Here is a 25,245-nt window from a genome sequence, read left to right as displayed (position 1 = left end):
ACCCACTGGATCAACAGAGATATCAGTCATGTTGCCAAGGCATTTTTTGGACTGAATGCATTTTACAGCTGCAGTCCTAGAATCAGTGAAAAAATTAATCACTCTTCACCCTTCCAAATGTGACAGAAGCCGAGTAAGATCTAATCTAGTGTGTCCGTTGCAAAGGGGACACACAAAACCTGTGTCTATTACAGGCATCCTGTCAGGAGGCTGTGTGCTCTAGTCCTGAAAGTCATACCTTTATTTTCTGCTATGGTAGCAATAATGATCTCAAGAAGGCAAAAGACACTGATAAACAGCAGCCTAGAGGAACTCCCCTCTACCTTGCAGTTCAAAGGCTCAGCAGTTGAAAAATGATTGTCTTACCCAGCATTCTCCTCATGGCCAGCTCTCAGAGAAGTTACTGTGTTTTTGTTTGTCTCTGCATATTTGATTTCAACTGTGAATCTCTGGAGAAGAGGAACAGCATCCTGTGAACCTATGGACAGCTCCAGCAAGCAAGAATCCAAGCTCCCAGGCAGGATGGGGCTTTGCAGGCTGAACTCACACCTATCTGGGAGTCTACTGGTGTTCAGGAGGAAAACAGCCCCTGTGAAGAGAAAAAAAAAACAGAACAAAATAAGAGACACACAGCATGGATGGAAGAGACATAATAAGAGGAAAATGGAGAAAGAGTTTGAAGAAAGGAGTGATGAGAATAAAGGAAAAGCCATGCACATAAATAAAAAGAGAGAGAGAATAAATTAAAAATTAAGGATTTAAGTAAAGAAATTATAGAAGAAATGAGAAGAGAAGAAACCAAAAAAAGCTTGAAGATGTGTCCAACAGAACAAAAGCCAAAGACTTTGCCAGTCAAACAGCAGACAAGTAAAGCCAGCTCTGGCTTGTATAGGATTGAATTTCCAAAAAAAAAGACTCTGTAAATAAAAGCAGCTTATCCCAAAATGGGGAGATAAGAAATAAGTGTATAAAGGGGCTGGCGCCTTAGAGGGTACATCCATACACAACAGAGGCAGCACACATACATTACATGGTCATTTCTCATTGACTTTTGGGCACTGACTGGGCCTGTGGGAGCCCTGCACCAGAAGCAGCACATGGTGGCACTTCTAGTGACATGGACCTGAGCCCTCAGCCCGCTGACTCCTGCTGCAGCCAGGATCCGTTCCAGGGGAACTGTAGCTCTGCCTACCTTCAACATCTCCATGGGAGGAACCGTTTTCCAGAAGCATCCGCTGCCTCTCCTGGGATGCCAGGACACCAATGGAAGATAACACCCAGTCTGGCTTTCCAAAACTGTCTGTGGACGTCACCCATGAACAGCTCGAGCCAATGACACAAGAGATTTCTGTTGTGAGAAACCAAAGGTTTCAGTGAGGCCTATCCCAGCTCAAGGGGCACATGAGTGACTGAATGTACAGTGTATGGGGGCTATATCTCCCACGAAATAGAAGAATTGAAGAGAAAAAGAAAATTTTGTCCTGAGCTATAGCAACAGAATCTCTCCCAGACCAGGTCAAGGAACACATAAGAATGAAAAACTAACCTGCAAATTCTTGGCAGAATGTAAGTCATATCAGTCAAAGGTCTAGACCACAAGTATTCGAAGTCCCAAATTAGAATAATACAATAATATCAACAAGGATATTGAAATTGTATGGATTTGGCATTTTGGCAGAAAGAAAGAACTGATACTCTAAGGGCAACCCTCTCCCTGCAATAGAAAGAGCCTGACAGGTTCTCAAGCAAAATAGATGAGCAATGTAAGCTTTACACATTTTTTTATTTTTGTCTTTTTAAGATAGTTTTACTTTCCTCTAGCAGGATAGATAAGAATACCTTCTTAACAAACTCCAGAGTTTGCTCGCAGTACTAAAAACTAGATCATCTTGGCCAGAATTTTTCATAATCAGCATATGATAAACCCTACAAGAAGTAATTCACTGTTCTCTCATCAATCTAATATAAACTCCCTGAAGGGATGTTAGCTGCACAAAGCTCTCCCACACAGAGTGGAGCTGAATAGAGCTGATATTAATTTGCATGATATTTTATTTTCAGTAGTAATAATAATATTACAATAATAACTGGAGTGTCCCCAGGCCAAGTAAGAAATACTGAGAGACTAAACATTCACATTGAGCAACCTGATGTTCAGCGGGCATTCAAACCTTGCAAACACGAATGACACTAAGATATGCCTTTTGTAGTCCTATTCCTGTGGAGAAGAACAGGCAGGTAGGAAGGACAGAATTAAGGTCAGGGATATAACAAGGAAGTGTATCTGCACAGGTATAGCAAAAATAAAAACATAAGAGCCTCCAGAAGATTGCCTATATTTCAACTAAACTTTCAGACAAAGGAGAAAAGGAAGCCTCTTTTGAATGTGACAACAAAAGCAGACTAGCTTTCTCCTAATTACTGAAGTTAATTCTAACTTCATTTTTATAAAACAACATCCAGTAAGCAGGAGAAAAATAAACACAGATGTTACAGAGTGGCACATAGCTTTGGGTTGGCATAGAATGTAGTCTCCCACCCAAACACTTTTCCCTTGCTTTGGATACTCCCCAACTCTTTCTGGCCTGCTCCTACTGGAGTTTGCTACCTCTCTCAAACTGACACCTGGGCCAACCATCCAAACACCTTCTTAGCCCAGTTCATGGAATGCATACAGCTTAGGAAAGGCCTGGGCGCTGTTCAGCCCATCATTTTTGCATGGAAGCCACAAGCTGATGAACTGGCAAACTGTGCATGTGCGTGTGTATGCAATGCTAGATACCAGCAGCACACAGGAATGAGGACTCCAGTCACTCTCCTGGCTCTGTTGGATCTAGGGAGAAATGTCTGTGCACAGCTTCAGCTGTGGTTTGATGATCCAATAAAAAAAATTTAGGGATCTCAATAGCTCAGAAACTCCATAGAAATGTGAGACAAAGCAGAGTCCTGACCCAAACCTGCTTGGCTTTTTCAAATGTATTGAGCTTTGACAGGTTAACCCAGTACCTACAGACTTATTGTTAGTAGAAATAATATTCTATCAGATAATTTTTTTTGTTGGTGGTAAAACCCAGAAAGCAATTTCTCTCACAAGATTGTAACAGTGAAAGAGACCAAAATGAAAGCTCAGGAAAGAAAAATTTCCTTTTTCAAGTAGTCAGTTACTTGAAACTATTGTTTATGACAAAATCATTCCATCAAACCTTAATAATACCTCCGACTGCGGTGGCAAGGACTGTACCAATGCAGACTTAATTCTTTGAGTGTGTCTTACATGACAAGGTGGTTCCCAGCCGAGATAGGTGAACACAACTTTTTCCTTGAAAAGCACCTAATTCCCAGCTCTCTGAGCTTTATAATGTCTGTCTGCCACAACCTGTCACTGAAGAAATCTGAATACCTGCAAGAGTCTGAAACTGATCTGGAAAGTTTTTGACATTCAGTAGAAAAAAGACTGTTTTCTCTGGGAAGAGGTTATATGCATTACATTGTGCTAATCAGCAGTAAGCTGGATTTTAGCACAAATCACAGAGTAAGAGAACTGGGTACACTCGTGGCTACAGTGAAAGAAACACTGAAAACTGAAACCTCTAACACCACTATGTACCACCTTACAGGTGTTTCATATCCAGCTTTGCTTATGAACTTGGAGAACCTCAAGTACAAGTCAGCAAAAAGGAAGAACATGAAAAAATAAAAGGAAAAAATAAAAGGTATCAAAGAGAAATAGATCTGTATTACTACAATCAGCAAAGGACATGTTTTAAGATATTACAAAAATGCTCCAAATAAGATTGGATTGAAAGAAGCACATGGACAGTGCAGGGTTTGTCAGAAAGGACTTCAAAGAATTAGATACCCTCTGGAAGAGGTTACTGTAAGGAACATTCCTCTGGCAAGGCTAGGTCACCTCTGGGAGCAATTTGTGACTTTCCTGACACCCAGAGGCCTTTCTTTATTGTTTAGCATCTTCATCAACAACCTGAACAAGGAGACAGAGTGCACCCTCAGCAAGCTCACAGAGGTTGCAAAAGAGAGGAGCAGCTGACACACCACAGGGTTGTGCTGCCACGCAGAGCAGCCTCAGCAGGCTGGGGATCTCAGTGGGCTGGCAGGAGCCCCTTGAAAGAAAAGCCCAGTGCTGCACCTCGGAGGATAACCCCGTGCAGCAGTACGTGCTGGGGGCTGAGTGGCTGGACAGCAGCCAAAGAGAAGGCTTGGAGAGCGCGGTGAACAGCAAGCTCTCTGCAAGCAGGGAATGCACCCGTGCAACAAAGGCAGCCAACAGCTTTCTGGGCAGCATCAGGAAGAGCACTGCCAGTAGATCAAGAGAGGTGATCCTTCCTCTCTATTCAGCACTGGTGAGACCACAGCTGGAGTTCTGTGCTCAACTCTGGGCTCCTTAATGCAAGAGACATACTGACCCACAGGAACAAGTCCAGCACCGGTCCTGACTGAGGGACTGGAGCATCTTACATAAGAAGAGAGGCTGGCACAGCTGGGATTGTTAAGTCTGTAGAAAAGTATGGTCAAGGGTTTATCAATGTGTACAAACACTTTGATGACAGGGAATGAAGCGGAAGCTAAGCATTCTCAGTAGTCTCCACTGACAGGACAAGAGGCAGTGAACACATGCTAAAAAACTTCACAGCTCACTTGGTTTTCACAATGCCTTGAAAATAAAAGTCCATTTGGAAAAAAGCTTCATTCAGTATAAAAAAAAAAAAAAATTGTTCTGTAGTAGTGGGAAAGCAGCTCTACTAATTAGCTTTTATTTCAAGAACTCCCAATCTCAAATCTGATGGAGTTCAGTGTGCTGATCAAAATGGTTTTATTTTTCTTTCCTTTTTCTTTCTTTTCCCTTTTCCTGCTGTGTTGGGGATTTTTTTGGTTTATTGAGGGGGGAGGCAGTAAGTTTCTTCTGTGGAGGGTTGTTTCAGGTTCTTTGTGGTTCAGTTTGCTTGCTATGTTTTGGGTTTGGTGGGGGTTTTTATTCATTTAATACAGAAATAAGGAATCCCCTTCAGTTTACACTGGCCTTTCTGAGTCGCTGCTCTAGTTCCAGTCAGAAATACAGTGCCATAGCTTTCTGGTAAGAGGTGCTTGGGACTGCCAGCACCTATCTTAAACCTAGATTCTGAAGGAGAAATTAGGAGGATGTAAGGAAGAGGAAGTGTGGTACCTGGTGTAGAAGGCTGATGCAATGAAACCATCCTATTTTTTATCAGGGAGAGCTTCTGAGTTGGATTCGGTGAAGAAGAGTTTTCTTCATGTGATCCAGAGCAGAAAACAACAGCTACAACAAAATAAAAAGAGGAAGGGACGTGTTTGATGTTGCTTTACAAAACTCTGCTCCCATATTATAAAGCATGTGCATATATATAACAAAGCCCTGCTACATCACTCTCACCTTCACTGCAGTGCATTGGGGCAGTACCATCCTGATGTCTCCAGAATAATTCATACCAACAGCAGCTCTTTTATTTATTTAACCTGTGCATGTGAAAATACACAAGTCCTGAGCTAAGCATGCAGTAGTTTGTATCTAAGATTATCTCTGGTCTTTTCTAGAAGTCATAAACAAGTTGGTAAAAACAAACATATTTGTTGCCAAAAGGTGTTCACAGGCAGAAAGCAAAATTAATTGTTTTCAAACCTTGGCCATTTGGGTTATAAATTCAGCAATATAAAAATGTCAAATCATGTCAGAGGGGACAGGAATCTTATTCACAAGAATTGCAGTGGACACAGGAATGTACAGACTTGTCATTTATAACATTTAAGATATTTTCAGCAGAGATAATTTGAACAATAATACTATGAATACTTGCATCAATATCTATAAAAAGAAAAACCCCTCAAACTTGACCATATGTTCATATGTTCACTTACTATTGCATATAAGTTTTCAGCAATATCCGCTCCAATTTTGAATTGCTGTTACAATTTTAATTTTAGTATATATTACAATGCATCATACAGTGAGTAAAATGCTGTGAAATGTTTCATAGCATGAAAATGCTGAATCCTTCCATCTTTTACTATGTTACTAAAGACAGTAGTAATTCAAGGGGTTCCAAGGAAGAGCAATTTTAGAACAGAACAGCATTATGCTGCAGCAGACACATGCTCTACTGGTGACAGATTTGGAGTCTCCACAGATCAATTGTCAAACACTATATTTTTTTCCTGTTTCCAAATATTTAGGGACATTAAAATAGGAAAAGTTGGTTTTGCACTACATATATGACACAGGCACTGCTCTAATAAGCAAGGTATCTTCAATAACAGGATGAAATCCTCAAAAAGAATGGGAATTATGTGGCCAAAGTTTAGCCAGCCTTATGAGAAATCCATGCTAAAAACCAATCATATATTGCAAACAAATCTATTTCGTTATATAAAAAGAAATTCTGCCATGTAAAGGGCTTTGTCAACTGAAGTCTGCTCCTCCCAACTTCTGTTCTGTGTCTTTTGAGATATTGCTCAGTTTTCCATCTCCCAGTCTTCACTCAGCACTGCTATTGCTTCAGTATTTACTTCCTTCAGGGTTTTATGTGAAGTCTGTTCCACCTACTCGTCTCCTCGCACACTCCAAGCTGCTTGTATACTTTGGAAATAGCCTGAGTATCATGGGACCCACAAACATAGTACAGTCATAGCAGAAGTTCTGCTAGAGACATTTTTCCTGATACAACTAAAACTTACACAAAATATTTGATGCAGTCACACCCCCACTCCCCTCCCCTAGAAACACCTTTGGGATGTTCTTCTTGTTTTTCATTAACATGCACAAGATCCTGTGGCATATTACCAGCAAAAGAGCCCTAAGCTACTTGAAACATGAATTTACTCCCTCAGTGTGGAAAATACCTCCATTGCCATTGGTGATAGTTGAGACAAATAAGATACAAAACAATGGCAACACCCTAATCAATTTGGCAAAACACTGCAAGAGTTCATTCTAATGAGTGTAACAACCATATTTACCTGTCCTGGGAAGATGTCACTTACCTAACTGGACATCTGAAAGGAAGGAAGGGCAGTCATTACAGCCAAATTCACTGACAAAGTGTACTTGGACAGAGGACCCTAGACTCAGTGATAGACAATGCACCCACAGAAATAGGTCCCCATTAATTCATTTCATCAGAGCAAAGAATTTCTGGCTATGGCTGAGCAAAAGAACACTCACAGTAGCAGCTTAGCAGCCTCTAGTCCAGCTTTACTTTATCTCCCAATTATTTTTCTTTCTCATTTTTTCAACTTCTTTGATTGAATTAAAATATCTAGCATGTATAGTCACTAAGATGCTTCTGATCATCCCGCATCATGTCCTTTCACACATATTTGCATGTAATTTTTGTATTACATAAATTTCAGCCTGAAAAAAATAATAATGACTATTACTTTTCACCTCGATGATTTCTCTACCTTGATCAGCAAAAGTCAATTGTTTAAGTGAGAAGAAATACAAGATGGAGAGGAAGGAGATTAATGACTTTAAGCTAAGTCTGTAATTAAGGAACATAAAGAGATCAGGAAGAAAGAGTGTAACATATTCAACTGCCACGGGAAAAGATGGGATCTTTTAACAGCACAGCACAAATCCATCTCTTTTTCAGTAAAATAAGAAACCTACAGCACTGAGAAGATAATTCCATTTCTTTCACTATCTTACTAAAAAAAAAGCAATGAGATACCTGCAGGGGTGATTTTTATCCTTGCATCCTGCTGTTACCTTGCAGAAGAGCAGAAAATTACAGAAAATACTTACAGAACTCCTGATGGGAAATCAGTTCTAGATAAGCCAAGGCATCTTTCTGACAAAACAGGAATTTCCTTTAGAGCACTTTCTAGTTGTATTCTCCATCTAATGTCAAAATAGCCACTTAATGTTTCTCACTGTTTCTCTGAGATTAATATACAGAAAATTATCTCTGTCAGAATGTCACACTAAGCCTGAAGTAGACTATTTGTTTGCTACCTATTCAAGCATTTTTTATTGATCCTAAAACTTCCACTTTCAGCTCACTATAAATAGTCTCTCTTGTTCATGAGCATTTACAGCCTTAAATTATTGACCTTGCTCTTTGAAAATATCACTGGGATCTCCTACTGCTTGCTAATAATCTCTCTTATTCTTTGCTCATTAGTTGGTTCTACCCCAAGTCCCTTGCTTACTTCATCACTCTTGTTGTATTCTGTCTAGACAGATTGCAGGTAATGGTCAAAAGGGAGCAACACAACCAAATACAATTTTCCCAAGGCTTACAAGGTGCTACTCCAAAATTTTCTAGAGGCCTCTCCAGTTTTTCAGGGAAAAAGGCAGAAAGGCAGATATCAGTGCACACTAATGTCGTGCTATGCAGAATCGCCATTCTCTCTCTCCTGAGATCTCTCTGTTAATCCATGCACCATTCTCATATGACATTTTAGCCAAAATAAATTATTGTAGCTGATTGTCTACCATGACATCAAGTGTCCTGTGATGCATTTCCTTCTACGACATGTATTCCCAACCTCCACTGTAGTTCTCTTTGAGATATCTAATTCCATGGGTGAGTTCCATTGAACACTGACTTTTTTTTCCTGCCTTAATCTGTAAGTTATCAGCAGATCAGAAATACAGTTTTAATGTTGTCTTCTGACTTATTCTTAAACTCCTAAATAGAACATAACCCAGAACTTATATTTAGAGGAAACTTATAGGTAGAGTTAATTGACAATAATTCTGGTTGATACTTGTGTTTTAAACCAAAAACATGACACAGCCATTTGCACCAGACACTCACTTAAGTACATATGTGGAATTATTAATTTAAGAATGTGACTGAAGGTACAACGTCCTACAGGACTTTTGTCACACTGGTAAATGTGTTTGACAAACTGATGCTTCAACAAGATGGCTCTTCAAATAAGCCCTTTAGATTGACAAGTATTTATAAACCCTCTTCTAGCTTTTTGATCCTACCTATAATATTATGGTATTTTTACTCAGACTGATGTTAAGGCAGCAATCTTCATATTACCAAGCAGTCCTACTTTGCAGGAGTAGAGCAGATGCAATTAAGTATTGTCATCCAGCTTATTCCATTTATCCTTTTAAAGCACTAATGCAGCATTAGTTTTCTTCCAGTTCTGCAGGATTTCCTCAGTGTCCTGACACACTTGTAGTAAATATCAACACATGGAAGTGTTTCAAAGTTCCTTAACTAGTTCTTTCAAAATTCTTGAACACAAGCCATCTCAACCAGTTGTTTCACAAAGCAGGGATTTTAATAACAGTTTTTTTCACAATATTTTTTCATTGTTCAGAAAGCCAGTGCACAATTTCTATGTGACAGTGAAAAATCACTTGTTTTATTTTTTCCTAGAATACTAATGTTTACTGAATAATTTTTCTTTTTGTCTCTATTATTGACAAACCTACCACACACATTTATGACAGATTCACATAATTGATAAAATATTTTTGCTACTAATGTACTTGGAAAATTTCCTTAGACTTCCTGCTTTCTTCTTAATTTCTTTTGCTTTTTTTTTAATCTATAGCTAAACTTTCAACTTTTCAACTTCCTTTTAGTGCAAGCAATGTAGTATTTTCCTGATTTTTTATAACAGCAGAGCCTCCTCTGTCAGCTATAGGCTTGTAGCTTTCTAGCTGTTTAAACAAGCAACTAAATTATTATCTGAATCTTTCTGTCCATGAACTTTCTTTCAACTGAGCACTTTCCTTTGGCACTGTTTTGAATTCTGAGAGATTTAGCTCTTCTGGAACTATCAAGATATACCACTTTCAGATGTTATTTAGGCACAGAAGTCCCTTTATTTGAATACCTCATCTGAGGTACATGTCAGACCACTTAAGATTTTTATTCTCTTTCCAAGAAAGGTGTTCTCAAGCCACAACCACTTCCACTTGTTGAACATCTGAGTTTGGTTCTGAACTCAATTCTTACCTCAATTCTTTATCTGCTTAGAATGGATGGAAGGTATTATCCTAACAAGTGACAGGGGAATTCATTCTGATGGTGTCATCTATTCAATGTCTGCAAGTCTGCTCCCACGCTAGCAGAATGAAACCACCAATATGCCACTTTTGTTGACGGCTTCACATGCACATACACACACAAGGAAAAAAAATACTTTTTTCCCTCCCACATTATACACAACAGGCTAGTCATTATCTTATCCAGATCTTTAGTTGGGTTTAACAGTGTATAGCAATCATCAGCAATCCCATTGACATTTATTTTAGGTATTAATTGACCTTCAAGATAATTTTGTTCAATGGCTGGGGAGAGAGGCAATGTCATTTTACATACAACGCTGTTCCAAATTTACTTCAGTCCTTTGAATTACAGGAATTCCTCCTTCTAGCCTGAGAAATTCCAGTTTATCATCACTGTAGTTTTAGAAGTTATTAATTGCATCTCACTGCTACTTGCTTATTAGCCAGCCTCATCACGATGATCACAGGCAGTTGGAGAACTCCTCTTTTAGTCCTTAGGGCCTTGTTTAATTTTATTCTCAATATCTTGCCTCTCTGCTAAGTGGTTTTTTTTTTCCTTTTCTATCATTTCCCTTGGCTGTTAATTTAACCATTTGAAAAAGTCTGTCCTAACAAATCTGGAAGTTTGCTTCCTCTCCAGTGAGCTGGAGGCCAGTCAAACTGCACAATCTCTTCTCACTGGAGAATATAGACGTGCATTTCATTGACCCGAGTCTTATACAACTTATCTGACTAGAACAATACTAGAACAAGACCTTTATTTGTTTGGTCTGTTTTTAACTTTCTTCCTGCTTTATAAGCAGAACATGAATAGTATCTAAGAACATACATTGTCCATCCTTCTTTGGCACATTACAAAATTCCTAAAAGTTAGTTATATTCTGCAAAACTAAACCAAGTCACTTATGCTATGGACTATACTTGGTAGCTGCCTTGGTAGATATTTTCTCTAGAGAACTTTCTCAGATGCTGCAATCCCAAGAGACAGAACACCACCTCCTTGCCCACCTGCTGACTAGAATCTTCCATGAGGGGTGGTAAGTGGATCTATCCAAAGGGATTCTCACAACCAGTAAGTCCCTGTAATAATTTTCATGTGGATTGCCAAAGATCATCTGCAGTTTCCATGACATACTGAATGACTAGACACTTAGGGCTGTATGAAATTCCTCCAGTCCCCTCTCCTGCTGCTCACAGCAAGCTGCTTCCTGGCTGCCCCTGGATACACAAAATGCTGCTTTGTCTCACATTTCCTCGCTTTCTTTATTCGGACACTCAGTGGCCAGTTCCTTCCCTGGATAGTGGTGTTTCCTGAATCATTTTGTGCAACCACTCTTTATTCTCCCCAACACTTTGTAGAGTGCATCCTCATCCCTCCATGCATCAAATACTTGTTTCCAACAAAATCACTGTGTCTCCCTTCAAAAGCAAAGACTTGTGAAGTGCTGGCACTAAGTACAGTACATTGCAGGTTTCCACCCCTGTGCTACAGCCAATAGACAGAACTCACCCAGAAAAAATTTTGCCCATGCCATCTGTATTTTTCTCACAAACCTCACCTATTGAATAGGAAATTCCTGGGTCGTCCTCTCGATACTTCCCTAACTTGGCATATTGTCTTTGAATAGCAACTTGCTAATTATGATTTCTTACTCAGTTTTCAGTGTATATCTACACTTCCTGAAATAGATCTGAATTGCTATTTTAATTACTATTGAGAAATAGGATGCCAAAACCACTTCTTGGAATCCAAAAATACGGCATCTACTTCTTCCTGCTGGTTGTGTGTTGTACACATGCACATACTTATGTGTGCACATGTTGCCACATTAACTTGGAAAGATTTCTCTTTTTATAGCTAAGCTGCTCAATACTCAAAAATCTATTTTTATTACACTAACTGTTCACTACTCATTACCTCTACAGGTAATAAAGGGTGGGTTTTGCACTGTGTCTCACCTCTTTTTAGGCTGCCCAGAGTCAGTCATGTGCTGCACAACAGCACAAAGGCACTTTTTCCTCCCTTCCTCCTCCACTCATATTAATGGAGAAAAAAAATCATTTAAGAGATGCATAACTGTGCTTTCCCTGAAAGGGATATGGATCTTCTTGGGTTCTTGCAAACTGACCAAAAACAGAAATGGGAAAAAGAAGAAAAATAAAAAGAAAAAAATCAAAAGTGTTGAATGGACCAAAATCATAAAATTCTTTGATTCTTCAAGAACTTTTCTTTCCTTTCCAAACCTCAAAATACTTTTTCATTTTTCTGCAATAAAAATACTATCCATTATTAAGGAAAATTTTCCTTTCTCATTGGTTAAATGTTTTAGATTAACTTTCAATATTTTCAGTCTTGTTCACATCAGGCCACTCTGGCTGTTGCCAAAATCAGAAGGATGACAAGATGGGGAGAGTGGAAGGACTCAAGCCTTTCAATCTGGCTTTGTCATTTGAGAAAAGAGATAAGAAATTGCACCCTAAGACACCTGTTTTACAGCAAATTGCCAAAGACCCATCCTCCCAGAGAGAATGCAACTTAGATGACTGACTTACATTATGTGTTACTCTGAAATGAATAAAATGTAGGGGAATGTGTCCAATTCCTAATGAAGCACTTCAAGCAGCTACAAATAACCAAGAATACACAACTGAAATATGTTTTGCCTTCCAAGGAAACAGCACTTACAAACTGATGTGCTCTTGCACATAAATGTAGAGAAAGAAATATAATTGGTTTATTCCTTTAGAACAGCAATTATAGGGTTTTTCAATTGCAGCTTAAAAGGAGGTATGTGTGAATTCACGCATGCAGGGGTGACAGGCACAACAGAAGGTGAAGGAAGATATGAAACCTGTGGATGCAGAGACAAAAGCAGAATGGATGGGATCCCTCAAAATGTTACCTGAAGCCTCACTCTCTGCTGATGATAGCAAAATGCTGAGTGACCATTTTCTCATGGTATGTTTTTGTATGGAAATGCCAGTTCCATTGCTTAATAGGAAATACTACTATCTTCCAAATAATCAAGTGGAAAATATTACATCATTTTGTTAAGGTTGAAACATGTCATCTTCACTCTGTAATATGCTCTGAGTTTAGAGTTAACATTAATACAGTAAAATATATCTAGCTAAAGGAAAATAATGTTCTCAAAACAGACTGCCATACTGAATGACTATCTTCAATAAAGTCAATGCATCAATTTGGAACAATTTGTTTTGTGAAAAATGTTAAGATTATGAGTCTTCATCATCATTAGAATGAAAAAATATTTCTAAAATCAGTTTCCCATGAAAGAGAAGATCTAGTTTTTAACAACCTTCTATGCTAAGATGCAAAAAAAAATTCTTCAAGTTGCCCAGAGCAACCAGCAAAAATAGGTGAGAGAGAAATTGCTAGAGATCTGTCCTTCAGGACATGCTCAGCTTCCAGCTTCAGGATGCCTCCGCACTTTGTAGTGTGTGTACAGGAGCTCTGTCTCCCCACTTCAGCTTCCACATAACAGCACTGCAACATTTCACAGAAAAAGAGGAATTGTCTGCCAGCAAGAAAGTGAAAGAAATATGATTTTCAGATCCAGGCCTTGACTAAATTATTACAATGAATATGAAATTGATCCTGCAGAATTAAGTTTAGTAAAAATAAAATTATTTTCAATTACTTGATTTCACACAACATAAGTGGAGAGGACAAAAGTGACTTTAATCTGTCCTTGAGCTCCATTGATCTTCGAGGTTACTTTATGTCCCTTTCCATCCTTGTTTTACTAGTAAGAACCTCAGGAATGCTCGAAATGCAAGCACTGCTGTAAGAATCCCTCAGGGGCTGCTTTGCTCACGGAGGCTATTCTGAGCATAAAGGCACATTTCCTGCGCTTCTCTTTCCTTCATCTACTTTTGACACAATGATGACTGTCAACAGCTCTTCATCATCTAAGGATTCCCTTTTGAGTACTTAACCCTTGCACAGCAGTGCAGGACAGCTAAAAGGATGCCCATATATCATTAAAAGATTTTTTTTTTGGTACATTCCTTTGTCTGGTAACTCTTCCCAGACAGGAACAGAGGCTGTCAAGGTACAGCATTGTTGAGCAGGCACTACTCAAGAGGAAGGGTCCTCATTCTCATCCTGCTATTAATGCTCTGAGCCACTGTGTGCAATGACACAGATGATGGGATCAAAGTCTTGGGGAAGGTGCTTTTTAGTAAAAAAAAGGAAAAGTGTGAAGCAAAGGCTTGGTTGCTGTTGTCCTATCAGCTCTCCTGGTTCACCTGGACAATGAACCAACTAGCACAGCCAACACTAATTTCCTTCTCCAAGTCTTTTGGTCAATAAAACCTACAAGCTTTTCTCCAACATTCAATTTCTGATGAATCTGTTTGGAGATTACTGAAGAATCAGAAACTAATTTGTATGTAGCATATAAATCCATCCATTTTGTATCAGAAACAGCATCATCTCCTGCTTTCATTAAGACTTAATAAAATACACTTGCTGCTGAAGAGCATAAACAAAGAGGGAAGAAGAACAAAGAGTTATACCACCCCTATAGAAAGACCAAAGACTGAAAGAGCCTGCTAATTATTTGCTTCTACTCATCTTTATTTAATCACTCCAGAGACTGCCCCAGAGATGATGTTCATCTCAATCCAAGGAGGAACAACTGATTATGACAGATCTAAATAAACCTAGCAAAAGCATAACTCATAGGTATTGCAATTCAACATTAAACAAATAAATTAATCAAACCCAAGAAACCCCTTCCCTCCCCAAAAGCAACTTTAAAACAAAAAATCCACACTCAACTTGGGCAGAGTAGTTAATAAATGGGGAGGAGATGCAGAGCTGCCAGATACTTGATTTTTTTCCTAGGAGCCTGTGGAAAATGCTGTTAAACTATCAATTCTCTAAGGATACTTAAATGATTACACCTGATGTTGTGCTGGTACATGAACTTCTGTAAAGAAGGCAGAAAATCTTGCAACAGGAAAAGCTCACAGCTACAATCCTCCTGAGAGTACTAAAATGTAGTCTGGTATCAGAAACACGATGTGTGATTTAAAGTACTGTTCTGAGTATCAAAGTGTAAGAATGAGGCTCAAAACTCTTAGCATAACAGTAACACAAATACCTTTGAGGAAAAAACCATCCACAGGAGTCAGCAGTGTGTACAGACCATGGGGTGTAGAATGAGAGACATGCTAGAACCATGACATTATTGGCTGTGTTTGGTCTGATTCGAATAGAGATCTGTTAAGAAATGGTACCTATTATTACTGAGCTAGTCTGATTAGTTTGTTTTCTGTAGTGAAGTTCCACATTATTAAGAGAGCAAAACACTGTAAACTGCATTTTGATTACTGTAGTTATATCTACAGTCTCATTTTAGTTAATTAATTTGAGCAATAATTTCAAATGTACCAAAGTTAGTTGAACAAATAACAACTACTTTGACATGATAGTTATTGCAATGTATCATTCATGACTTACCAATTCAAACTCACAAAAGAAAGGAGAATGCAGTTGCTACTTCATGTCTTTATCCCTGAAGAAAAATGAACTGGGAGGTAGTTAAAATATTAATATGCTGGGAAACCAGAACAGCAAGACTTCACTAAGCATGTCACTCAGTTCCCCTGTCAGCAGAAGTGAGTATCAGAATTCTCAAGACCCCGTTCAATAGCAAACTTTAAAGGGCAGCAACTGTACAATCAGATTAAAAGCAGGTGTCCAGAATTTTTAAGAGATCATTTGGCATCAACAAAGAGAAAATAAACTCAAGGACAACCAGATTTATTTTTCTTGTAGCATCTAGAATGCTAAATGCATTGTGATACTTGGTGATCCAGACTGTTAATCAGTAGCTGCCAACAAAAACACTTGTCAGCCCCAGAAATAGCCCCCAACTGAGCTGGAAGGGGTCAGGGAACAAGAAACTGTGTGAAACCAAAGTTCAAATAAGTTATTGGTGCAAATGAAGAATGAGGCAGATTCTCACACTGCTTTGCCAGGTCACTTTCCTGTATTCTACAAAGAACTGGTGTGTTATGAGTGAGAAGTTTCATTTGCATCGTTTGAAAAGAAAGAAAAATAGTAATAGTAAGAAGGATTAGCTGCCAGTCATCTCTTTCATCTAAAAGCTTGCTACCTAGCACCAGGATAAAAATTGGCCTTTCATCAGCTCTTTCATGAAATTTCTCCTTTATCTCAGCTAGATTCATTGGCAAGCTTCCTACTCTTTCCCCTAACAGCATCAACTACATTTTGGACAGATGACCTGACTTCAAAATATTTCACCAAGGTACAGCTGCAAAGTTACCTTTTTCTGTCAATAAGGAGAAGCATACCAGAAAGGTAACACATCCTAGATAAAAAAATAAAGAATATCAGGCATTAAAGTTCAGGGGAAGAAGATGATGTGGGTAACAAGAAACTTGTTATCCAAACACATGTGTTTCTATAACCAGAAAAGGAATGTGAAAAGCAACCAGTGTTACTGTTTTATTTATTTTTTCCCTCTTTCCTATTTGGTCACCCTCATATGAAAATCACTCTGGGCTCTGTGACTTCAAAGCATAACATCTTGTACACAAGGAAAGATACCTTCACCATTTGACATGTAATTTAATATTATGATAATGTTTTCTTTTAATGAAAGAGCAGAGGTTGTTTATTTGGAAGTTGGCTGCTGGCCACCTCTTTTTAAGCTATATGAGACTGTGGTTTCTTAGAGCTGTATGAAACATCTGTTATGAAATTCAGGATGGGAAGAGAAACCCTTAAGACCTGAAGAACTGGGTCCCAATCTCAGCTCTTCCATGGATTATTGACAGTCTAGGCATAGGCAGAAGCTCTGATCAATAATACACTCCACAGAGATAACACAGATAATTAGAATCAGGCTCTATCTAATGTAGAGGAAGCCAACTTCCCAGCTCATACCTCACATTCTCAGATAAGTAACAATGAAGAAATAGCACTGCAAATAAAATTGTATAGAGAGAAGAAGAACAAACTCATGTGAGAAAAGAGGCATGCACAACTGAATTGCCTTCAAATATTAAAAAAAAATGTTTCTCTTTTGGGTTTTGGGGGGAGTTGGGGTTTTTTTTGTTTTGGTTTTTGGTTTTGGGGTTTGTTTGTTTGCTTGGTTTTTGTGGGTTGTTTTGTTGTTGTGGTGGTGTTTGTTTGGAGTTCCTTTGCTTTGATTTTAAGAACCTGGAGCAATGAACTCAGGTAATGCCCATTGTTTTAAGAATATATCACTGGAGTCCCAAAGTGAATAGTCTCCAACTGTCACAAGCTGTGCCATCCTGCTTTGCCAAGCAGAAGATACTATACTTGCTGGAAATTACAGAACATACCAGGAGTGTTAGTGGCAAAGTGTACTTAATAAAACTGGGGTATGGTAGCAAAGCTATGTTCTTATTCACAAGCAGGCACTCGTCAGGATCTCATTTTCTGGCAGACAAAGGCTGTAGCTGCTAGACCTTGGGAACCAGGTAAAGGAGTACAACACCTCTGCCTTTTTAGAACAGCAGCATCTGCTTTTTGCCATACAGACTTCGTCAGAATTCTTTGTCTCAGAAGCACTACCCACCACTCTTTATTTAACCCACTGATGAGGGAAAAATACATTACACTGTAATTATGGTGGGCTTCCATACAAGAAGGCAGTATCTGAGTATGTACTGTTACTTGCTGCTCACACATTTCCCAGCCTTCACTTAGAGGTATCACTGAGCACACCTGTAAATATGCCTGTGTGTGGGTCTGCACTACTAGTGACTGAGATCCTATCACTTCTGCTTTTTGCAAAACAGAGAGTAATGGAAACATGTAGTTATGCAGAAGCTAATTTTATTCATGTAATCAATTTTCTCTAACCTGTCTTGATGGTTTTTGCATTCAACATATAAACCAAGACTGAATAAAGGGTCTTCTGCTCATGCTGCTTCTGCCATTTCCTGTAATATGGCTATTTGACCCTGGGAAGGAAAGAGGCAGAACAGCCAATGTTCATCAGTGAACATCCAATTGAACTTACAGCTCAGAGCATGGGGATCAGCAAAACAAAAGCTCATTTTTCTCATTGTGTTATGCCATTAGCAGAGACATTAATGGAAAATATTGCTAGTGGTATTAGATCCTAAGCCTGCTCTTTCTTTAGAAATCAGTCTAATAACTGAGTTACAGAGGAACAAAGAATTATGACCCTAATTTCTTTATTATCTTAAAAACCAAGGCAGCAGGCATGCTGCACAGTTAGTACTTAGTTTCCTTCCTGGTAGGACTGGTATATAGAAAAATTTTCTTGAGAAGTTTTAAACCAGCATTTTAGAAATTAAGCAAAGAAATCTCATTTCAGCATATTCCTCTAAACAGGAAGAATCTTAGTTTGTGGGATACTCTTACTTAAGCTTCCCAAAATTGTTTTCAGATGTCTAGAAAAATCAAGCTAGTGAAAAGAACTCATTCTATTATAATTACTTTTTCTTACTCCCATAATCAGAGCATGTGCTATTACCTAATTTGACACTGCTGCAATACTACAGCAGTCTTTGTGACAATTCCAATTACTATTTCATGAAGCAACTATCTTTTTCAGGTGGAATGCTGCAATTGGCACATGAAAATGAAATCAGATTTAATCTTTGGCTCTGACGCTTGGCCTGGGTCAGAAAACCCATCAGGCAGCTCTGCTCTGCTCCATTGCCTCAGATTTGAGTTTAGTGTCTCAGCCAGCTCTTGCCCCTTTTTTTTTTTTTTTTTTTTTATTTTGCATTTCCAGCACTCTTGGCATAGGTTGGATGTTTTGTAGTCCTTTCTCATCTAAATTCTCATGACAGGACTGCTTGGATCTGAGGCACTTTTTACTCAGTAACCCAAGGGACGCAGTGGGTCCTGTAGTCCTCTGGTTTTTTTTTGCAGCAGGCTTGGCTGCTCAAGTAAATCTGCTGTCAGTAAGTCACACACTCGAGGACTCCTTGCCTTGGCACCTACAGCACAATTACATAAGTCCATGTAGTCTGGCATGAACACCAAACCAAACAGGGCCATGAAGAAATCAAGCTGTAAGGTTGCTTCAGCATTACTGACACAGCTATACTTTGCAATTCTTCATATTTCCGAGCAATAGACAGTCAAGGCGCCCTCCTAGACATAGAACATATTCTCACTTCCTACAGAGCCAGCCCTCATCTGCAGGAGCCTTTCACCTCTCGACTGAAATCCAGCCTCAATTCCCACCCACAGATGACATTTTTGTGGCTTTCTCTCTCTGTTCTGGCTCCTTTGCACACTGCATTTACTCACAACCATCTCAGGATTAATTGACTTTCACTAAAGAAGACTGTTAAATATAAAAGCTTTTGACCTCCAACCAGGTCTCCAAATAAGTGAATTTGATGATTCATTTTGAGCATCATTATGATATTTCAGTGGAACTAAATGCTGGGATTTTAGATGCTATTTTCTTTAGCTAATTATATTTCTCCTAAATCAGTTCATAGTACAGAAAGGATTGGGATTTCTGCATATGAACTGACGTATTTAAGAGACTTACTGAAATGAATGACTGACAGTTTGTGGATAATTACCTGCAATTAGTTAATTTCAGATTTTATAATGAGCAAACTGCAACTTACAGGGTATTGCTTCCCTGCTGCTTGAAATATTGTGCAATATGTGGGAACAAAGAATTTAATTTAAAGAAAGCCATATCTTTCAAACACCAAAACTAAATTACATTTTTTCCCTGAAGGCTTCTGGGTTTTAAACAACAAATAATACACAAAACATAGACCTATGCACTCTGCAGAGATTTTCTCTCTAAAAATTAGCAAGAAAATATTAAGAACAAAGATATTACTAGGCCAAAACTAGTTTAAATTTTGTAAATTAAAATCTAAATATAGCCATGTCACGAAGAATATGGATCAATAAATCAAACAGGTTAATGGTGGTGTCTTAGATAATCAAATTCTGAAATCACCGAATGAACGCATCAGCTAATCAAATCAAATCACAAAGTTAACACACGGAGAATTGCTTTTCATCAATCCTCCACCAGGAGATTGAAAGTGATGGCTGTTTTTCTTTGATCTGAACCAAGCTGCACCTTGGTTCTGTTCTAGCATAGTGGTCATGGTGCAACTGCTGTGGAACACAACGTTACAGGATGAAATTTAACTGTCAAAAGAGTTTAACAGAGAGCAGCAAGATTTTTTTTCTTGTATTACATTGTTGTTACACAGACTTACTCCTCTGGTCTTACTTCTGATGTTGTATACAAAACCCTGAACATTTAATGGAAGTCATTATTGAAACAGGCCATTAGCTCACGGTACTAGCTCTGAATAACAATTCTTCACCTCCTTATGTGTTTCCAGAAGTCCTATCCAGTTCTCATTTACATGCAGGGAACTATTAACAGCATTGTTTCCTACCACTTCAACCATCCTGACACTCCACATATTTCTGTAGAGTAATGAACAAGGAAGTTTCTATTCTTCAAGGTTAAAGAAAGGGAGAATGACACTTAGGTTTGGAGGGTTTTTCTTTGCCTTGAAAGCTTAGATGCAGATGACTACAGCAAACAGTACAGCAGCTTGTGATGAAAAAGAACTAGAAATAAAATGGGATTTCTTTTCAATAGACAGAGAAGTGTCCAAATCACCTGGTCTGTCCAGAGGACCCCTGTACATATATTGGGCAGAGAACAGTCTCTCTAAAAAAGCAGTTCATTGCATGTCTGCCAGCTGTGGGTTAGTGACAGAATTGAATTCTCTCTGGACAGGCTAGGTGTTGTGTTGATGAAGTGTTTCTCAGTGTTTCAGGACTGAAGTGTTTCACTGGTATAGCCAAGGACAAGTGTCTTAACCTCCCAGCCAACAAAAGTGAACTGGAGATATTTTTCTGCTGATACAAGTGGTCAATCATGAGAAGGAGCCCTCTGCCTAATAAGCATAATTTTTCTTTGAAGAATAAAAATAAACAAAAATTATCAATACTTTGATGGACTCCCACTTGCTAAGGGATTTAGGAGCCTTGTTATATCAAATCCAGGGACAGCTAAGTGACTTCTGCACTCTCGAAATAGTCAGTGTGATCTAATTCTCTTGTAAGATGCCTGCTTTTGGCTACACTAGCTGGAGTTTTAAAACACACCTAAACCAAACAAACCCATGGTACCTCAACACTTGCCTGTCAAAGCTTGGCCTGTCTCTCCACAGAGAACCCCAATGACACTGTCAAGAGAGTCCACAGTGCTATGAATGTGGGCTCTTTTGACAGTGTCATCGTCAAAATAAAGCATTATTCAGCTAGGGTGAACAGAAAACAGTATCAAGGATGCTCCTTTTCTTCTTTCTTTGGAGTAAGAGTTGGACAGTACAGACAGCATGAACTTGATTTAAAAGGATCCCAGAATGTTCATAGCTACAACTCACAGCTGAACCATTGCTTTCCATTCCTTACCTAAATTCATACAGCCTACTAGCAGCTCTGAAAATAAATAAAACAACCTTCCAAAAATCTCATATGCATATTCACACACTTCTTAACCACTACCCCATCACTGCACCTGAAAAAATGAGGGAAGTAGAGAAAGCCTCATCTGAATTAAGAGAGGATAAATTTTGCTCTCAACTTTTTCAGTATGTCATTTAATTTATGTAAATTAAAGTTTATCCAGATGCATTTGGATAGGAGTTATTCCAACTCAGTAGAAAATAAAACGGAGTAACAGCTAATAAAAGGAAACCTTTCCTGTTTCTTCCAAGTAGACTAACACCAGCCATGGATTAACACTACAAGGAATTTATTGTAGCTTCCTGAATTGGCTACGTATTCTTAACCTTGATATTTACTTGTAACATCAACAGAACTGACACTGGTGAAATTTAGAAGTTTCTTTCTTTTTCTCAGTAGTAAGTTATATGCTGAAGTTAAGATCTGAAATCTCTGATTGCATGGTATATTATGTTTTCATATAATCATATGTACACTGTTATTAAATATTCAGTAATTTTATACTATTATACACAGTACATTTTTATGCTTGGAAGTTTGGCCAGTTGCATAAAATACTCTCTTAAATGTATATATTAGATAATTTGGTTTTCTTAATGCTGCCATTTTCTCCAGAAATGGGTACTGCTGGAAATAGTCTTCTTTTCAAGTCTTGTATTTAAACTTGTTCCCGTCTTTCAGACACAGATTTATTTTGGGAAGGAGAGGCCTAGGGCTTGAGAAGGACAGGATGGGGCAGTCCTCATTACATGATGCTCCTGGAACTAGACATCAGCCTAATCAACCCCAAACTTTCAATTCACATTACCCTTTCCATTGTAATAGCTTGTCTGTTTCCAAGCACTCTTCTAAGAGAGCCCCTGGTCTCTATTCTCAGCAAGTACTTTTGCAACATTATGTTTGCTTCCTGAAGCATAGATGCTGTTACAGTATCTGTAACACAGGCTTTGAGTATTCAGTGATTTCTACCCTAAACAAACACGTATCACTTAGTCTAACGTTTTCTTTCCTCAGTCTGGTCACAATTCTGTTTTGCTGTCCTCAATGTTAATGAATCTATCCTCATTAATCCAGCAGTTAGTACTCTATGTTCCACTCAATGTTTTCCATTAATTTCTAAATTACCCCAATACCACAGGTTTTGTGAAAAATAATTAAAAACCTTGCTTAATTTGTACTTTCATCAGGCATATCAAAGCTCTGTTGTACTACCAGAATTTCTTTTTATATCATTTTGGTTATGTTAACCTAAAAATGAATATGCTTAGATGTTAACATGCACTGTATTGTTGTCTTTTCCATTCACTGCTGATTCATCTGCTTCCACATAAACCGTGTATTTTTTGCAATATTTCTGCCACAAAATATAGCAGATGATGTCTAACCGTACCTGGTCACTTTCAAGCTTTTTTGGTGACATGTTGCAGCACAGAATTCAACACTCATCCTCTTCCCGTCATGCTTCCCAGTCAAAAATTAACATTAATTTCTGTGTTGCACAGTTTGTAGTGTTTAGACACCTGGTGTTTTATGCACCTTAGTGACTGACACGACTCCAAGATCTGTGTGATCACACATACAACAGATGTAAGTGCTCTCTGATTTATCTACTAACATTTTTTTAATTCCCTTTTCTTTGCTGATGCATGCACAAAACTTCCTTGACTGATTTTAAGAAGTCATGGTTGATGCTTTTATTCTCATATGACAGTGATATATATCAGATAACCACAAGGATATAGATGAGCAGTAAAATAACCACAGTACAGAAATAAAAGAAGTGAATACATGTTCTCCAGTGCAGAGGAGAAAGAGACTCTGAGGTCATTCAACAAGGTCAGAAGTATCAAATTATTAACAGATATCCAGTGAACCAGCAACTGGTGTATCTGTCTCTGTAATTAGCTCCTGGGTACACACCTTTCCAGAACCCTTGAGATATTAGGGAAGCAGCTGTGAGATTATAAAGCTGCATAGAAAGGAAAGGTTCTATTAGAGGAGATGAATCAGTGACACGCTGTGTTACATCACTGCTGCCTCAGATCTGGGAGACTTGAATGCACTTGGCTTAGTATTAGGTAGCACAGAGCACAAGACGAAGTAAAGACATGAATATTTACTAAACAGAAATTATAAAACTTTCAATAATCATGCTGAAAAGGCAAATGTTCTATTAACAGAAGATTCTGTATAAAAGGGGATAAAAACCCACAGTACATCAATGCCATATGAGAATGTAAGAGCACTACTTCCTCAGGCATAAACAGATTAAAAATCCAGAGCTTGAACTCAAAAGTTCTTAACAAACTGGCTGGTGGTGCTTCTGCATTAACACTCAATTTAGAAAGTCTCAAAATGCTGAAAGTATCGCCGTATGCAAAGAAAGGGAATATTTGCTTGACATTTAAAAAGGGTAAAAGGGGAGTCCAATGATATGCCAGATCCTGATCACAATATTGAAGAAAATAATGGGAATATTGTATGATGTTTGACTAATTAACAACAGAAATATGGATAAAACCACAATGTTTCATGGAATAAAAATTTGTTTTAAACTCACCTTAATCTTTGGAGACTATAATGGTGTTGTCCACATGAACATATCCTACAGATCCTAGACTCTTTGCGGTCTTCCCATCCCCTAAAGTTGCAACAAACCATCAATTTAAAACCACACCTGCAATTGGTGATTTTAGGGACATACTCCACCACCTTTCCAAAATATGGCAAAGAAATTACTTCTAATATATTTTGGGCTAAACTTATATGAAAACACATTCTTGATTACTTCGTGATTTTTCTTTTTAGCGGCATTTATTAGTTCATTTGTTGGTATTGCATTCTTTATGATCCACTGTCTGGTACAGATATTAAAGAACATGTTAAGTCTCCAGGGAATAGACCAGGAAGTGTTAAGGTAGCAAGCTCCTACCTTTCACAATGATATTCAGAAGCTTTTCATGAAATAGAACCAAATAATAAACTGATGTCCTTTGATAGGGACCTTCCAGCTATGTTCATGGACAGTGGATTTCAGAAGCATACAGACTTGGCATTTTCTGTTTCCTATTTTTATAAGAGAATTCTTTGTCATCATATCAGAAACAATTTGATCTGACCACTGACATTTATGTACTCTTGTTTATACTCTGTGCCAGACACAGATTATTAATAGGTGTGAAATAGATTCTAATAACAGGGAATGCTGCTCATATAACCTTACAAACAACTAATTTCCTACTGGTGCCCAATATATTTTCCCCAGTAACTTGTTTCATCCTACTTTTCCCTTATAACACAAGTATTTCAACTTTCAGCTTAACTTTCTAGTTAACATATCTGATTTACAAGATGTATAAGAGCTTGTAGTCTTGTGGTTTTCCTTCATCAGAAAGCACTGTATTTCTCAAATTGTATTTTTATATGAGACTATGAATGCAGGATTTTTTTGCTAAACTTCAACTAGCAGTATACCTACCACCAGTACCCTGGCAGCAGCTATGTGGAGCAGCACGGAAGATTCCATCCTCCATAATTTCTCTGCAATACTGCCAGGAAAATATGGAAGCACTGCCACAAGCCTCCTCTCAGTATCTGCCAAATTCCTTTCCAGAAGGAGAGGCTCCAACTTCTCCATGCCAAAATTTAGCTTTCATAGGCCTAAATTGTTAAAAATTAGGATGCACAAGAATACTGG

At 38.3% G+C, this 25,245-nt stretch overlaps 1 protein-coding gene across 4 annotated transcripts in view; it reads right to left on the bottom strand.

The window, feature by feature from the left end:
• LTK (leukocyte receptor tyrosine kinase) overlaps positions 1 to 25,245 on the bottom strand; it is a 95,493-nt gene that overhangs the window by 50,685 nt on the left and 19,563 nt on the right. For 2 of the 4 annotated variants that reach the window (XM_074543019.1, XM_026794276.2), the window contains exons 2-4: positions 5,183 to 5,296; positions 1,193 to 1,348; positions 367 to 589 (exon numbers count right to left, since the gene is read on the bottom strand). In XM_074543019.1, coding sequence (XP_074399120.1) covers positions 367 to 589; positions 1,193 to 1,348; positions 5,183 to 5,296 — 493 coding nt within the window. Of the gene's footprint in view, positions 1 to 366; positions 590 to 1,192; positions 1,349 to 5,182; positions 5,297 to 5,410; positions 5,494 to 25,245 lie in introns of all 4 variants that reach the window. The other 2 variants (XM_074543022.1, XM_074543020.1) reach the window with 2 other exon arrangements.

This window comes from Zonotrichia albicollis, chromosome 6, assembly GCF_047830755.1.
Source record: "Zonotrichia albicollis isolate bZonAlb1 chromosome 6, bZonAlb1.hap1, whole genome shotgun sequence".
Taxonomy (NCBI): Eukaryota; Metazoa; Chordata; class Aves; order Passeriformes; family Passerellidae; genus Zonotrichia; species Zonotrichia albicollis.
The sequence above is the reverse complement of the archived record's forward strand: the minus strand, read 5'-3'. Positions and strand labels throughout refer to the sequence as shown.